Below are 17135 nucleotides of genomic sequence, written 5' to 3'. Positions count from 1 at the left end.
CTTTGTGGGACTGAAGTCACATACCTGTTAATAGACCTTAAGGTACTCTTGGTTGGCAGAGTAAGAATTGATAAAGATGGAGTAACTGGGTGTGGAGAAGGAGGAGATAGATGGTCTGGGGCCTACCAGACCCTTCAGCGTCCACCTCCCATTCTGTTTGACTCCAACATCCTTTTGAGATTAATGATCTTTGCCTCAGTTTTATCTTCCAGTTATCCCTTGAGTTCCTCTCATTGCCCATCTCTGACAATGACCTAAACAGGGAAAGGGATTCTGGGACATGTATTTCCCAGACAGGAATTTTGATGCTAATTTGACCACAGAAAATCCAGCATATAACACATTTCTGTTGATATTTAGTGTTGCCAGCCTTCAGTTTCAGCCATTTTGGTAGGAGTGAAATGCCCAGAGTCTAAGAGACCCCCAAAAACGAACCACCAGAGTCCAGAGTCAAAGCTAAGCAGCAAGGGTCATTTATTGCAGGTTCGAACCTGGACCTCTGCGCCCTTGTTGCCGGTGACGCCGAGAGGTCCTGAGAGAGGTTTTTACACCCCTTTTATAGACAGGTACAAACAAGTCATGGGGAAATCAGGAATTTTCCACAGTTACAGAGCTGCGATTGGTTGGTGTTTAAAGTTGGACACTTAACAGTATTCGATTGGTTCCTGCCTTTAGGTCAGACCACAACCGGGGGTACGGGTATCACAATGATTGATCAGGAATACACGGATGTGCCAGGCAACAATGATTGATCAGGAGTACACGGATGTGCCAAGTAACAATGGTTGATCAGGAATATACGGATGTGCCAGGCAACAATGATTGATCGGAATACATGGGCGCGCCAAGCAATTGTACAGAAGCGGAACAAGCTGGTTAAGCTTTGTTAGGTTTCAGTTTCCCATAACTTAAGCTTTTAAGTTTTAATTTTCTCAGGCCTCTCAGGAGTACCAGTACTTCACTGTATTTTTATTTTCAATTTTTTATATGGCGAATAATGATGTTGAGCACATTTTTTTCCCTATTTTTTCATGGCCATTTGAATGTCTTCTTTCAGGAAGTGACTCTTGAAGTCTTTCTGCCCAATTTTAAAATGTTCATTGCGGGATGCCTGGGTGGCTCAGTTGGTTAAGTGTTTGACTTCACCTCAGGTCATGATCTCACAGTTCATGGGTTTGAGCCCCATGTCCAGCTCTGTGCTGACAGCTCAGAGCCTGGAGCCTGCTTCAGATTCTGTGTCTCCCTCTCTCTCTGCCCTTCCCCTGCTCACGCTCTGTCTCTCAAAAATGAATAAACATTTTTAAAAAAATTTTTAAATAATAAAATAAAATAAAATAAAATAAGATAAAATAAGATAAAATAAAATAAAATAAAATAAAATAAAATAAAATAGTAAAATGTTCATTTATTTTGAGAGACAGAACCTGAGCAGGGGAGAGGCAGAGAGACAAGGAGAGAGAGAATTCCAAGCAGGCTCCACACTGTCAGTGCAGAGCCCAAGTGGGGCTCAATCCCATGAAACATGAGATCAGGACCTGAGCTTAACCTACTGAGCTTAACTTACTAAGGTGCCCCATTTCTGTCCGTTAAATTTTTTTTAATGTTAATTTATTTTTGAGAGAGAGAGAGAGAGAGAGAGAGAGTGTGAGGAAGGGTCAGAGAGAGATGGACACAAATCTAAAGCAGGCTCCAGGCTCTGAGCTATCAGCACAGAGCCAGGAGTGGGGGCTTGAACTCATGAGCCATGAGATCATGACCTGAACAGAAGTCAGACGCTTGACAGACTGAGCCACCCCGACACCCATGCCCACTTTTTAATTAGAGTTTTTTTTTTTAATTATTAGCTTGTAATTCTACCCTGACTATAAGGCCTATATAAATTTGGATATGTGTGTATTATATTCATTCAGCCCAGCACATACATGTCTTTCCAAGGGTAACTTGCATCTTCCCTTTCTTAACACTGTTCTTATTTTTAGTGAAGCCTAATTTTCCTTTCTTTTTATTGTTAGTGTTTATTTCATCCTGAGAAGTCTTTGTCTGTTGTAAAGCCATGAAGATATTCTCTTATGTTTTAACTAGAAGCTTTATAGTTTGAGCTTTCAGATTTAGTTCTATGATCCATTTTGAATTAATATTTATGTATCGTATAAGGTAGGTAGGATGTGTTATTTCTTTCCATGCTGACATTCAATAGATTCAACTCCATTTATTGAAAAGACAATCATTTTCTACCTCTAATGGCAGCGATAACTATTTTTATATACAAATAAGCCAATTGTATGCACATGAGCCTTTTTTTTTTCTTTTGGATTCTTCGTCTAGTCCTGTGGATGTATATCTATCCTGGTATTAAATCATTGTTTTGTTTTTTTTTTTTTACTATGGCATTAAAGTAAGTATTGGTATTCGATACTGTAATTTCTGCAAACATTCTTCTTTCCAATGTTGTCTTGGCTATTCTAAATCATGCATTTCTATGCTAGTTTTACGATTGGCACGTCACATTCTAAAAAAAAAAAAAAAATTATATGAAATGTTCAGGGACTGTATTGACTGTAGAGGTAAATTTGGGAGACTTTACATCCCAAGAATATATAGAGTGTTCCAATCCAAGTGCATGGTTACCTCTCCGCTTATTAAGGTTTTCTTTTATTTTGTCAGCAACACTTACACGCTTGGTTTCCCAGGAAGCAGATTCTGAAATCAAGGTTAGCGAGCTGGGGGGTGGTTATTAGGGGGCACCCTCAGTGCAAGAGAGGGGAAGGAACCAGGATTGGGCAGAATGTTTTCCGCATTTTATTACATTTATGACTATTTTATTTTGGGATGCTGTTATAAATGATATTGCTTTTTAAATTTTTTCCATGGTTTACTGCTAACCTACAGAAATATGATTGATGTTACACCCTGACATTGTATTTTGAGGCTTTATCCAACAACTCTGATAAATTATGTATTCTAATGGTTTATAAGTTATATCGTTTTTACGCACACACATACACAAATATATTAGTTACAAATAAAAATGTTTTATTTCGTCCTTTCTCATGTTTTACATATTTAAATTTATTTTCCTTGCCTTATTTTACTGCCAGGGCCTCCAGGTTACTGAACAAAATGCTAAAGGCCATTCTGATCTGGTTCCGGAGCTCAAAAGCAAAACATTCACTTTTTTACCACAAGCATGGTGTTAGGTTTACAGGTGGTTATTAGTCCTTTGTTTGGTTTGTTTTTCTTTTCACTCTTTTGATGTCACCTTCCTTTAGCAGATTAGGGAAATCTTCTGCTTCAAGTTTCCTGAGAGATTAGGTATTACGTTTTCTCAAATGCTTTTCCACATCTACTAAAATAAATTTTTTCTTTCTCTTTCTTATGTTTTTTTTCCTAACATGTAAGTCAACCTGTATTGTAGCAGGATTCTTGCACAGAGAGTTGTAACACTGAGGCTTTTGAATTTCCAGGAAGCAACTTTATTCGTGCCAGCACCGCTCAGTTGGGTTCATACTCGAAGAACTGAGCACCGAACGTCATGTGGCATAGTTTTCTATACGTTTTCTATTTCTTTGTTTCCCATATACGGCAACACACACAAACATATAGTCGATTAAGTAGTCTCAGTTTACAAGGTCATGAGGGATATTGTCACATAGGCGCATAGCCAGGTTACTTTTTTTCTCTCTCCTTAGGGAGGGGACCCTACCACAGTATTACCAGCATAAATTCCAGTTGCTCATGATGTATTATCCTTTCGATATAATTAATTCCTAGTTTTCATTTTCCATGATGTTCTATAAGGTGGGTATTTGCCTTGTTATTTCTGGAAAAGCGGGAAAAGTTAGCTTCAGTTTTCTGTATATTCACCCAACCCACTGAATTCATGCTCAACATAAATTGAGCCTGTATCTAGATGATAAGGTATGACTTTAGGCTCCTGTTCCATAGCCAATGAGGAGAAAGAAAGTTTACAAATGTACATGGTTAGGAGAGAGGCAGAGATTTAGTCTCATAGCATCTGTACTCCATTTGTGTGGGCCACAAGATGTATGCTCCACGCAGTTGCCTAAATGGCAGCATAATAGCAAATTACTTGCACTAATCATATTTTTCATCTGGTATTTCACTCATTAGTGTGTTCTCAATCTTCACTGGGTTAGCCAGCTTCTCACATATAATATTATTTGAGTCAGAGCAGAGTGTATAGGAAACATATATTGTGTTTATATATCCACAAAACATGGTGTCATCTACGTCCTTTGTATTTCTTACAAGCCTAAAAGAGAAAAGAAAGAATGCGCTCAGCAAGTAGAAAGTTTGGAATGGATTCACAGGAAACAAAATTACTTTTCCACCACATCATTGCTCCTGGGTCTCCCTTGTCTAAAATACATTTTAATTATTATTTGGAGCATGAAGAGTATCCCAGCTACTCATATGTATCAACAGATAGGCAATAGCTGATGCTATCTTATTTCAGCATGCCTCTTCCGGTTTTTTACACCTGGAATATTTGCTGTCTTTTGCTTCCAGATGGTACCGCCTCCTTTCTCCAATACTTAATATGATTTAGAGTAATACAATTCTATTAGATTCTCCAGTCTGGCCGCAGTAGTAAATCTTCGACAATGTCTCTTCAAATATTTTTCATAATCACTCAAATCAAGAATTAACCTAATATGTGACACCCTCAGTTCAACATAGTCTCCAAGTGACATTTCCCCCCAAGCCATTTTTCAGAGATTTTATTCCGAAGTTCTGAATAATTACCAGCTCCTAATATAAGATTACTGAGCAAGGACCATGCGTCCAAGACAAACTTACAAGTTGAAAATATTATCTTTTGGAAAAAAAAATGTAGTATCAATGCTTGGGTCAACAAATAATGATCACCAATAATCATTATTAATGATTAATAAGTAAGCTCATCGGTTAATAACAAATAAGCTCATCAGTTAAATTTTCAAAAGTGAAATTTCCTTATTGGAAGTGACACAATACAGATGTCATTGATCACATTCCCTTTCCAGAAATAAATCCCAAAAATAACATTATTAATAAAAAACAAAATGAAATATACATTCATATATACACATGTATATACATTCATATATATTCATACATATATGTATATTCATATACATTCATATATATTCATATACCTACATATTCACATATATTCATATACATCCATATATACACATATATACATTCATATATAATTATATATTATATACGTATATAAGTATATATCGTATATATGTTATTATATACTTTTTTATTTTCGTATTATTTCTTAATAATTAAAAATATATACTATGCTTTCTATTCCACCATAGATTATCTTCCCATTAGCAATAATAACAAATAAACTCATGGAAATTCTTCTTTTTCAAAACAAGATTTCATCTGTACTCTCTCCTGATGTACGCATTACCGTTACTGCTAGTCCTTTACCCCAAATGAGATTTTAAAAATATATATCCTTCTGTCCTCCATTTGTACACATAGTATCCCCCCTTTATTCTGTCATTGCAAACTCCCAAAGACACAGCTGCTTAGTCTTCCTGACCCATATTCTTACATCTACTATTCCTATCTGAAGGAAAAAAAAAACAAAACAAATTCATCAATACTTGCATTTGCTTCTGGCCCACTGTGAGGAGTGTGCAGGAATCTCAGGGTATTTAGTGTGGCTGGACCCCAACATAACTGCCCTGCAGTCATACCTGCTTGACGTGTCCTCAGCCGACAAATATGTATAAACGTGTGGGCTTGTGGCAGTATACTGCAGATTGATGTTCTGGCTTCTTTCTTTAGTCTAATCCTGTCTCTTTCCCAATTTTCAGGCATTATAAAATACAAATGGGACTTTTGACATTGTTTTTATATGTGTTTTGTCTGTCTCTCCTCCCCTCATTATAGGTAGAACAAATATAACATATGAATCAATTTATAACGGTATATTTATAAGCACTTTCTTAATATATTACATGACAAAATATTTTGTGTATGCCATATATATAATATACCATGCCCATGCTCATTATCTTCTTTGCTGGAAGTGTTCTAGTCTATCTCTAAATTTTTCACTCAAAACGGCCATTTTAAATGTCGTTTACAACACAAATTTCAGAGCTAAAATTTAACTTTGGTTGTTCTATGTATTCTTACTGAAGGATTTATCACATTATATCCTTTTTATATATAGAATTGTTTAGTCTGTGCATATAATCAATGGTTAGGTAATGAAGGGAAGAATCAGTCTTTCTTTCACCTTTGAATCTCAGCACTTAGTCAAATTTTAAGCATGAGGGTAGAGCCCAGTGAATTTTGTTGGCCTCTATAATTTTCTGAGTTAAAAGTCTCACGGAAATTCCCTTTTATTGTACTACTACAAATACGTTCACTAGTGACCTCTCAAGATAATGAGAAGACGTTTGTGGCAACGTTTTTGCATCATTAAGAGCATTAAAGATGTTGAGGGTGCAATTTCAACCACAGCTCGTTTAAATTGTAATCTATAATGCTAATGGAGAGCACACCTTTACTCCAACCAACTACAAAAGTTCAATAAGAATAAAGACTTACCAGTCAGAGGAGAAAATTGTCTCATCCACTATCTTGTAATCTGCATGATATTTTCTGGGAGATAACCCCAGCCAGTATTTACGTAAATTCCTGGATTTTACAAATTCCTACAAGAAATAGAGGTTGAAAACAAAAACAAAAACAATTGTCTCCCATTTCTGTGTATTACTTCACAACATAATTTGTGACAAATTACTGTTTTAAGGTAACATCTTTTGACATTATACTACTGCTTTTTGAGGTCATTAAAAAAAAATGAAACAAAGTGCCCGTTACTATAAGATTCCCTGCAACACTTATATATCATTTACTGCTTCACATGGAAAAGTATCTACCGGTCCATGCATTACTTTAACTTAGGGTTTGTGAAGTTCACCAACTTCAAGATTCAAATATAGAGCAGTAGTCTAGGGGCAAAGGAGGTGGTTAACCACTAAAACACAAGTTAAGAGAAACAGAAAAAGCAGAAGAAAAACATAGCAAAGTCAGACGAGAAGTGGTTACAGACTAGAATTTAGATCCAGTCCAGACTTTTGTAGCCAAAGTAAGATTTTCTCACTCATATCCAGACATTTTTTTTTTTTTTTTGAGTAAATAACTATGAGTGGATCCTTTGAGAAGGACGGGGTGTAGAAGTGACCATAGTTTCCTTTCCCCTGCTGCTATAAAGGCGGACAAAGATTCTCACAGTAGGGAAGCCGAGACTTTTGGGAACATGAGTTTTTTTCCTTAAATAATATTATCCAATATTATCCAATTATTATTCATAATAATATTATGAATATTATCCAAGAGAACAGAAATGCCAAGGAATAAGTAATGATATGGAGATACCACTTAGATATTAGAGAAAAAGAAAATGAATAAATATAAATACATAAATACACACATACATCTTCTACAGAACTCACTTTTCCTGGAACCCAGGGAATCAGTATAACATATCCGCTTGGCACTTGCCTTTGACATCCCATCTTAATCCCTACTTTTTTATACATATGTTATCCAACCTATCTTCTTATTGTAGGTTGTGGCGTTGACTTTTTCTCTTAGTTAAAAAAATACAAAATGGTAGAAACAAAGAATCTTCTCTATGTAAATTTTATGGAATTGGTAACCCTTAAGAATGATTTCCAGGTCTTCTATTTTTTTAGGTAAATTCTCAGAAATTGTGTTCTGAAAGTTGATTCTAAAGTTCTGGTTTGGAAAGCCTCATAGCCCAAAAGATTCTGGGTACCCCAAATCTACCCATCTGCCCAACCTCTGAAATTCCCTGGATGTTAAGGTCCTAAGCTACGGTTTTGGATCACACCTGAGGTATATCTACCTCGCAATAAACGTACTAAGTGTCAGTCACCTCATACCCTAATTAAAATAAGTGAGAATCATGTCTGGATTAGTACAAATTTTCTCCAACACGCCTCAATCCTCTCTATTCTATGATGGGAAAAGTGACTTCCTTCTTCACAGGCAGAGATACAGGGGATCTTACCAATACACTTTTGTTCTTAATCATCAATAGGCTGGCATTTTGAGCAGAACAGAACATGGCATTCTTTTGCCATGTTACATAGTTCTTAGTTACTAGGTAACAGTTGTCCTCATGCCATATCCACTTCTTTGGGCAAGGTTTACATTTGTGCTCTGAAAGAAGAACATAGTTTCATTTGGTTTGGGTTGATGATCTTCATTACTCTCATTATTCCCATTGTCCTCTGTGTTGAATTTACCAAATTTACTTGTCTTTCTTGCTTTTACATGAAAGGTGAAGAACCTGAATCTTGTGTTCCAGGTCCCTGTATACCACCGCAATGCATCCAAAACATAATCTGAACAATACATTCCAAATTAAATGTCCAGGGTATTCCAGTGTATTTTCTTAACTCCGGAGTCCAGAATAATGATGAATTAATTTACTTTTCTCTCTTTGCCATTTTTTAAATTACTACATGGCAATGAAAGCTAATCACAAAAACATTGTGTGGTAAGAATCAACCCCGCAGCCTGCATCAACCCATCTCCAACTAGGGCGTTTCTGGCTGTCTGACATTGAATACTTGGGGGAGTTTTCAAAAGCACAAAGAACATATTTTAGTTGTAATAACTATAGGAACTTTAGAGATATTGAAAGACCAATTACTCCCAATTCGAATGGCAAGACTTAACTATTTCTTTGCTATTGATTCTCATCAAACATTGACGTTTAGGAACAAGGTCACCTATAAAGACCTTCTCTTCTATCCTTTAAGAAGGATATAAAGAGGTGACTTATCCTCTCCTCCTTATTTTCTATTGACCTCAGTGCCGAGAATAATAGTAAATTTCAGATTAGAGAAACTGTATGTGGTCTAATATTTTATTAGTTGTTATCCTCTGATAATTTGGGGCCTACAGTTGTTATTTTCTTATTTTTCTTTGCACAGTGAGTCCTTTGTCAAGTAAGTTTAATTCCTCTCTCCAAATAATGGCATCCCAGGGAAAGGCTGCTAGCTTTTGATGAAATAATTCTCAGTGACTCTAAGGTTTTGTTCATTGTCTAATAAATAGCTCACAGAGGAATATACGATTACCTGGTTCTCTTTGGTAAAGCTCATGACATAATTTGGTGGCTATTTCTTGCAGTGTGAGAGATAGGTTCCTGATCATCTGGGAACTATTCATGCTATGCATCAATTGTAGAGAAACATTTCTCTGAAGTTCTTCTTTGATATTTTGTAGTGTATTCAATTTTCTCATTTCTTTCTTCAAAGTTATGTAAACTTGAGGTAAAAAAAAAAAAAGAAAAGAAATGGCAAAATATTTTAATCCCTCAACCCACCCATCACCTTCTTTCTGCTGAACTAGTATTATGCCCTTGGGCTATGGAGGGAAGGAGTCACTTCACGGGAGTGAGGGAAACAGACTACCGTATTTAAGTACCTAGCTGTCAATACCTTTTGTGGGTATCTCACCTACAACCATCCCAAAGCCTCAAATCAAGAGTATCCTGTCTTGTGAAACTCATAGAATTCTAAGTGTCTTTCCCTTTCCGTCAAAGCATAGGTAATACGTACATACGCTTCCTAAGATTCCTAGTCCAATCAGCAGCAGAAGGCATAGGAGAATCAGAGCCAAGGCTCTCTGATGCCACACATGGGAAGTAGCAGCAGGTTCTGTGGAAAGCAAAATGAGCGAACAGGCCGGAAATGGTATGCATCTTCATTTGAATAATTCATTCATTCATTCATTCATTCATTCATTTTGCCTTTATTTCTTTCTGACTCTGGTAAAAGAGTGAGTAAAAACTCCAGGCCATTTAAAAAGAGCTTTTCAAAGAATAAGTAAAAAACATGTTGCTAATTGTTTTGCACGCAAACTCGTTCTCACAGGAGAGGCCGTTAATTGGTAGGCTGATCCAAGACACAAGGAGGCAAAGATGGGATTTAAAAAGGAGACTTGAGAAAACCAATGTATAATATATAATGTATCTTTTCTGTACAAATTTGGGGGAAAGGGGGAGCTGGTGACTAATAGAGAGGTCAATCAGAGCAATCCTGTCTTGAGTAGATGATTGTGATTGTCAAAGAAAATCATTTGTTATTTAGGTTCTTCCTCCCCAGATCCTGAGAATTTGGCTGTGGAACATAATTGATAGACTGTCTCTTGTAATGTCTCCGTGTGTCCTCCCTTCTGCCAAACCTTAGGCCAGATCGATATCATTTCTACATCCGAATTTCTTCATATTATTAGCAACAAACTTCTGTTGGATGTTTCTCTTTTGCTAAACACAGAAACCCTCGAATAGATCATTTCCCTATTTAAAAAAAAGCAAGAATTGCAAACTTTATATTATAAATTATTCATTATTAAATCACTACCTGATTTAAATTATCATCATTGGTATATACATGGATACTAGATGTTTCCAAAAGTATAATTCAGGAATAACATGATAACCTCATTATATTTCTGATCTGTGTTATGTCCCACATCTCTTAGTTGCTGCTGTAACGTTGTGAAGTTTAGAGAGAATTGAAAGTATAATGTAAAACAAATTTTTAGACTTTGAACAATAGTTAACGGTGAAAGAACTGTATAGTCAAGATCTTTTCTAAGGTGAAATATATGACTTCAAGTGCTATCTTTCATAAGAATTATGTTCTCATCTATTTATGTACTCAATTAGTCAAAAGTTCTGTTCAATAGGAAAGGTTTAATGAAGAAAGGAAAATAATTGAGTTGTGTTTTGCTTGTTTGTTTGTTTTGTTTTTTTTTTGGAAAGATCACTGTTACTGCCTCTGGACAACAAATTCATCATAGGGCTCAGTGTTGGAAGCAGGGAGAACAGCAAGAAAACTATTGTAGCATGCCATTTGAGAGAGGATAGTAGTTTGCTTTACTAGGAATAGAGAATGTGATGACCCACGAATCCATTAAGAATACATTTTGAAGTTAGAATCTATAGGACGAATTTATGAAATGTTTCCAAGACGTTTTTTCCTTGACAGAGGCGGTAGATAAGAAACATACACACTTAGGGGCGCCTGGGTGGCTCAGTCGGTTAAGCGTCCGACTTCGGCTCAGGTCATGATCTCACGGTCCGTGAGTTCGAGCCCCGCATCGGGCTCTGTGCTGACCTCTCAGAGCCTGGAGCCCATTTCAGATTCTGTGTCTCCCTCTCTCTCTCTGCCCCTCCCCTGTTCATGCTCTGTCTCTCTCTGTCTCAAAAATAAATAAACGTTAAAAAAAAAATTAAAAAAAAAAAAGAAACATACACACTTAGAGGCAGTATAGTGAAGTAACAAAAAAAAAAAAAAAAAATGCCCAGCACATTCCTAGGGCTAGTGTGCCTGGGTTTGGTTTTTTTTTTTAATTTTTTTTTTAACATTTATTTATTTTTGAGACAGAGAGAGACAGAGCATGAATACGGGAGGGTCAGAGAGAGAGGGAGACACAGAATCTGAAACAGGCTCCATGCTCTGAGCTGTCAGCACAGAGCCCGACGCGGGGCTCGAACTCACGGACCGTGAGATCATGACCTGAGCCGAAGTCGGACGCTTACCACCCAGGCGCCCCAGTGTGCCTGGGTTTGAACGCTGGATAAGCTACTTTTCACATGGGACCTTGGACAAGTCATTGAATGTCCCTGGGCTTACTTTCTGCATTGGTTAAAAAAGAAAGCCATAAAATACCAGAGATTAAGTGATCTAGTATTGGTAATACAATTAGAACAGTGCTGGCACATAGGTGATTGTATTTAATATGTATTTGTATTTATATTTATATTTACATTTATATTCATATTTATATTTAGATTATTTATATTTAATGAGATGAGGATGATTAGGGAAAGGAAACAGTTTTAGGGGATTTTTTTTTTAAATACGAAACTTTCAGGTACAGTGTGATTTTGAATGGTATATTTTCCAATATTTCTTAACCTTTTTTCTCCCTTTAGTACTCTATGTGTCTTTCATTTAACTTAACCTCCAAAAGAAATAGAAATTTGGGGGTGATATACGCTTACTTAGTAGAAAACCAAATGACATTTTTTAAAGTTTTCTCTGTCTCTCTTTTTTCTCTCTGTTTCTGTCTTTCAGACACACACACACACACACACACACATACACACTTTTCCTTTCCTTTCCTTTCCTTTCCTTTCCTTTCCTTTCCTTTCCTTTCCTCCTCCCTCTCCCCCTTTCCTCCCTCACCCTCCCTTTCTTTCTTTTCTTTCTCTCTTCTTTTCTTTTCTTTGCTTTGCTTTTTTTTTTTTCTTTTCTTTTCTCTAATAATTAGGCTTAACATACCAGAATTGTGGTGTGTGTATGTATATGAGTATTTTGTAGCCTCCAATAAACATTTTTTTTTTCCTTTTCTAAATGATGAGTTAGATTCTGGAAACATTAACTGCATCATATGGCTATAAAATCACATTGAAATCAAGTATCAAACTATTAAGTTCTGCTGAACAGTTCAACCAAAGCAGTCACTTCTTTTTAAATTAAAAAAAATTTTTTTTCATGTTTATTTATTTTTGAGAGAGAGAGAAAGAGACAGAGCATGAGCGGGGATTGGGCAGAGAGAGAGGGAGACACAGAATCCGAAGCAGGCTCCAGGCTCTGAGCTGTCAGCACAGAGCGCAACGTGGGGCTGGAACACACGAACGGTGAGGTAATAACCTGAGTCCAAGTCAGACGCTTAACCAACTGAGCCACTTAGGCACCCCCAAAGCAGTCACTTCTTAAATGCCATATATAAAATGAGAAAATTTAATCCAAAATGTAACCCATACTAGGGGAACTAAATTAAGTAAAGATTTATGAAAAAGAGCTCTATCCCCATTCAACCATAATATTCCCTGAGCTATTATCTCATCATTCAAAGAATGAATAGACCTAACAGTAAGCTAACGAGATGTGATATAATCTGATTTTACGAATGATATGTCTAACAGTATAGTAACACGTTCATTCACAAAATTTGAATTTGTAGATCTAAACACTATTATCTCACTCTTTATCTACTGTTATAGTTTAATGTTAAAGAAAACTTCCTCACCTTTCAGTCTGAAGTTCATGCACTCCTAAGTAATTACATATTGCTACAGAGGACTGCTTAACATCCTTCTCTGAACAAAATTTGATTTCTCAGATGGTAATGGTCAAATTGGAGCAGTTAAAAGTAACAGAAGCTAAATTCCTCTTAATACGCCTTTCCGAAAAATCTTCTTGACCTTATTTATTATTGTCATTCTTTTTGAGAGCCTCTCATTTTCATTTTTGGCACCTGGAACTGAAAAGTATGGTTAACTTGGGGCACCTGGGTGGCTCAGTCGGTTAAGGGATCGACTTTGGCTCAGGTCATGATCTCACAGTTTGTGGGTTTGAGCCCTGCATCGGGTTCTGTGCCGACAGCTCAGAGCCTGGAGCCTGCTTCGGATTCTATGTCTCCCTCTCTCTCTGCCCCTCTCCTGCTTGCAGTCTGCCTCTCTCTCTCTCTCTCTGAGAAATAAGTAAACATGAAAAAACATTAAAAAAAAAAAAAAACAAGTGTGGTCAACTTTAAATATTAAAGAAATATGTACTAGGTTAAATGAATAAGCAAAAAATGATGAATGAAATCCTGGCCAAGAAGAAAACATTTTACGGGCACTTGGGCGGCTCAGTTGACTAAGCTTCTGACTCTTGGTTGGGGCTCAGGTCATGAACTCGCAGTTTGTGGGTTCAAGCCCCTTGTCAGGCTCTGTACCGGCAGTGTGGAGCCTCCTTGGGATTCTTTCTCTCTCTCTCCCTCTCTGTCCCTCCCCCCCTTCTCTCTCTCAAAAAGAAATGAACATTAAAAAAAGAAAACCTTTTATTGGTGTATTTCCCATCTTTATTTATCTATCTTTCATTGAAACCTCACAAAATAATCATTAAACATGTTAGCCTTTTTCAAAAGGGCACAATTAGCATACACCAAATTATGGCTGCAAGCTCATAATTAAGCAGGTATTGTTATCCTATTTTATAGATGAGAGCACAGAGCTTCAAAGGGTCAAATGAGTTATTCACCTCGGTTCCAAACCCTCTCCTTCATAATTCCGGCAGGTCAATAAAGTAGAGAGGCTTCCCCAATCCCCAGACATACATGTGACACTCAAGCACACCCTGTCCTCACTGAACCCTTGTTTCTCTGCTGAAAAAAGGCGATGCCCAGGATTATGTCATAAGACAAATAGGATAGTGCTTGTCACAAGGGGGGGGGGTGGAATGAGAGCCAGTTTTCTTATTGTATTTGTGACTAGCATTTTCTTAGCAAAATGAAGAATATGCATGACCATGACTCTCCTGGGCAACACGTGCTTCTTGTTCTAAGACTTCATTTCACTGAAGGAAAAAAAAAAATGTTTCACCATCCGGTAAAATCAAAATATGAGTCTATCCCAATCATCTTTAGTGTGATGTTAAAACACAGAAAATTCGCAGAAGATGGAGGGTTCGATGTACTAATTAGCACCTTTAAGAAAAACCCTTTATAATCATTTTGTACATTAGTAGCTTTGGTCAAAATGAGAGGCTTAATTTAAAATTTCATGGAGGGGCACCTGGGTGGCTCAGTCAGTCAAGCGTCTGACTCTTGATCTCTGCTCAGGTCATAATCTCACAGTTCATAGGTTTGAGCCCCAACCTGGGCTCTGCGCTGACAAAGGAGAGCTTGCTTGGGATTAATCTCTCCCTCTCTCTCCCTGTCCCTGCCCCGTTTATGCTCTCTCTCTCTCTCTCTCTCTGTCTCTCACAAAATAAATAAATAAACATTTAAAAAATAAATAAAATTCACACTGAAGGATCATGGTCAATTCACTAATACCTAAGGCCTTCTACCCTTCCACTCCTACCAACCTGCAACACTTCCCAAGCTCAGCGTCTTACCTTTGATTCCAACTGTGCCAAACTCCTGGATACTTTTCTTTCTACCGGAGTCCTGAAAATTGAGGTCTGCGTAAGTAACCTCTTCAGACATTGAGGCTATGAAAAGGAATCCCCCCCCCAAACTATTACTCTTTTAAAAAGATGAAAGTGAACTAACGGAGTTGAATGTTACACAGGAATTGTGGCTTTGAACTGCTGTGTGTAAACCAAAACTTACGCTTAGAAGCTTACACTTCTCTTTTCGCTGTACCAATCCCGGGAGTCTACAGATGAGCTGCAGCCTATGAGAGGCCTTAGACAGATACAGACACAGTTGCAAGACTGAAAGTATTTTTTTTTTTCTTATCTCTTCCTTTTTCTCATTTCTCAATATCTACCAACTACCAAAGTGGCTTTCAAAATTGTTTTGGATAAGATCAGTGTCATGCAAGGGGGCGCGGATCACCAGCAACACAGGTGCAGATATACAGAATTTATCGGAGAACAACCTTCCAGCAAAGAAATAACAAAAGGACACAGTCCTCCAACACTCATTGTTCTAAACGATGGCCTGGCACAGACGTTCTCTCTCGGTCCCGGCCTAGGTCCTGATAGGATTTGCCTTTTTGGGAGACCGCACAAACCCAGAGCACCCCCAGGGAGACACAGAGGACAAGCCCCACTCTGTAACTCTGTTACATAGGAATAGGTTTGCCTAAGAGGAGCGAGGGGACATCTAGTTTCTCTAGTAGCAAGAAATAGATTAAGGGATCTGGGGCCCAGGAACCACACCACGGGGTACACATGCTAACGGCCAAGGTGGGTATATCAGAGACCCCAGAAATTGCTTTGTAGTCTGGGAAAACCGACGTCAGTCTTGTTGTCTCTCCACAGACTGGCTTATTCTTTTGTGAGCCAGCTCTCAGTTAAAGCCTACTAAAAAGGAGATGTAAATGAGTCTCCGGGGTCATGCAGGTCAGGATCTCATAAGGTTGATGCAGTCTTCCTAGGAGGCAGGGGTCCATTCATTTACTGATCAAGTGTAGAAAGTGAAGGTGGAAGTCGGGGCATGATTGTTTCTAAGTTCTTCCCTCATTCTTATTAATAAATCTGATGTTTTCAGTCACATAATTGAGGAGTTGAGAGACCACAGTGAGAGTGACATACTCAGGTTCAAAAAGGAGACCCACAGTCAGGATCCAAAGACAAAAAGCAAGTATATGCATTAAAAGGGGAGTTTGAAGAGAGTAAAATGAAAGGACAATTTGTAAGATGTGGGTAGGCTCAAAAGAATATAATAATAATAACAATAATATTTATGTATTATATAATATATAAATATATTTATTATTATGGAATATATAAAATTGTTATTATTATTATTATTTCCCTTGAGCCTATCTACATCTCGCAAATGGTCCCTTTACTTGTATTTACTATTTGAATCTGTCACTGTGAACAATATTAACTGTTGCTTTAGGGGCGTGGGAAACACTGTCGCCAATAGTGACCTGCCTCAATTTCCAACTTAACAGAACCGTGATTGTGCTCCTTCTACACACACCAAACACTCCAAACCCTAGTCTGGCGAACCAGCAGCAAAAATTCGTCTCGTGAGCTCTCACGTATAATACATAGAACAGCTACTTCTGCTTCCAAATCAGTTCCCAGACAACACGCTGTGAATATAGGGCAGTGACCATATTCTGACAGGTGTTTTCAAGCATGTACAGTAGGTTATAAGGGGGCGCTCCAAACCCCTACACGACCATCTCCCAGGTTCTTAAGTCTTAAAAAGCATTCCAGTCACTTCCCTGTTCTACCAAGCTACCTGTTCTGAAGAAGTGGGCCATGCATTAAGTCCAGCGAGTTGTTAGTCACGGCTCCCTTCCTTGGCCTTGAAATTAATTTCTTTGTCAGGAGGCATGTTGTAAGAAATGCCATGGAGATTAAGAAATTGATCTGTAAAGCCATGACTAATGGGGCTGTCTGATGCATTGACTAGAAGAAAGACAAATCTGGGTCTGCATCAGTGTTCCAGTTTTTTTTTTAAACTCAATTTTCTCTCGTTTCTCAAATATCCCACACACGCACGCACGCGCACACACACATACACCCTCCCTTTAGCTAGAGTCTCATCAATCCAGTCCAATCTGAATTCTTCTCTTTCATTTAACA

General features: G+C 37.6%; 1 protein-coding gene across 1 annotated transcript; it reads right to left on the bottom strand.

Annotated features, from left to right (window-relative positions):
* Positions 1-2384: 2384 nt before the first annotated feature.
* Positions 2385-15158, bottom strand: CLEC12A (C-type lectin domain family 12 member A). Its single transcript, XM_007093306.3, has 6 exons — positions 14979-15158; positions 9642-9740; positions 9159-9347; positions 8081-8232; positions 6589-6695; positions 2385-4273 (listed from the first exon to the last, which is right to left on the bottom strand). Exons 1-6 carry the CDS (start codon positions 15067-15069, stop codon positions 4096-4098), a joined length of 816 nt encoding a protein of 271 aa, XP_007093368.1. The 5' UTR covers positions 15070-15158; the 3' UTR covers positions 2385-4095.
* Positions 15159-17135: the final 1977 nt, after the last annotated feature.

Source organism: Panthera tigris, chromosome B4 (genome assembly GCF_018350195.1).
Source record: "Panthera tigris isolate Pti1 chromosome B4, P.tigris_Pti1_mat1.1, whole genome shotgun sequence".
In the NCBI taxonomy this organism is placed as follows: Eukaryota; Metazoa; Chordata; class Mammalia; order Carnivora; family Felidae; genus Panthera; species Panthera tigris.
Note: the sequence above shows the minus strand (reverse complement) of the source record. Positions and strands in the feature narration are given on the sequence as shown.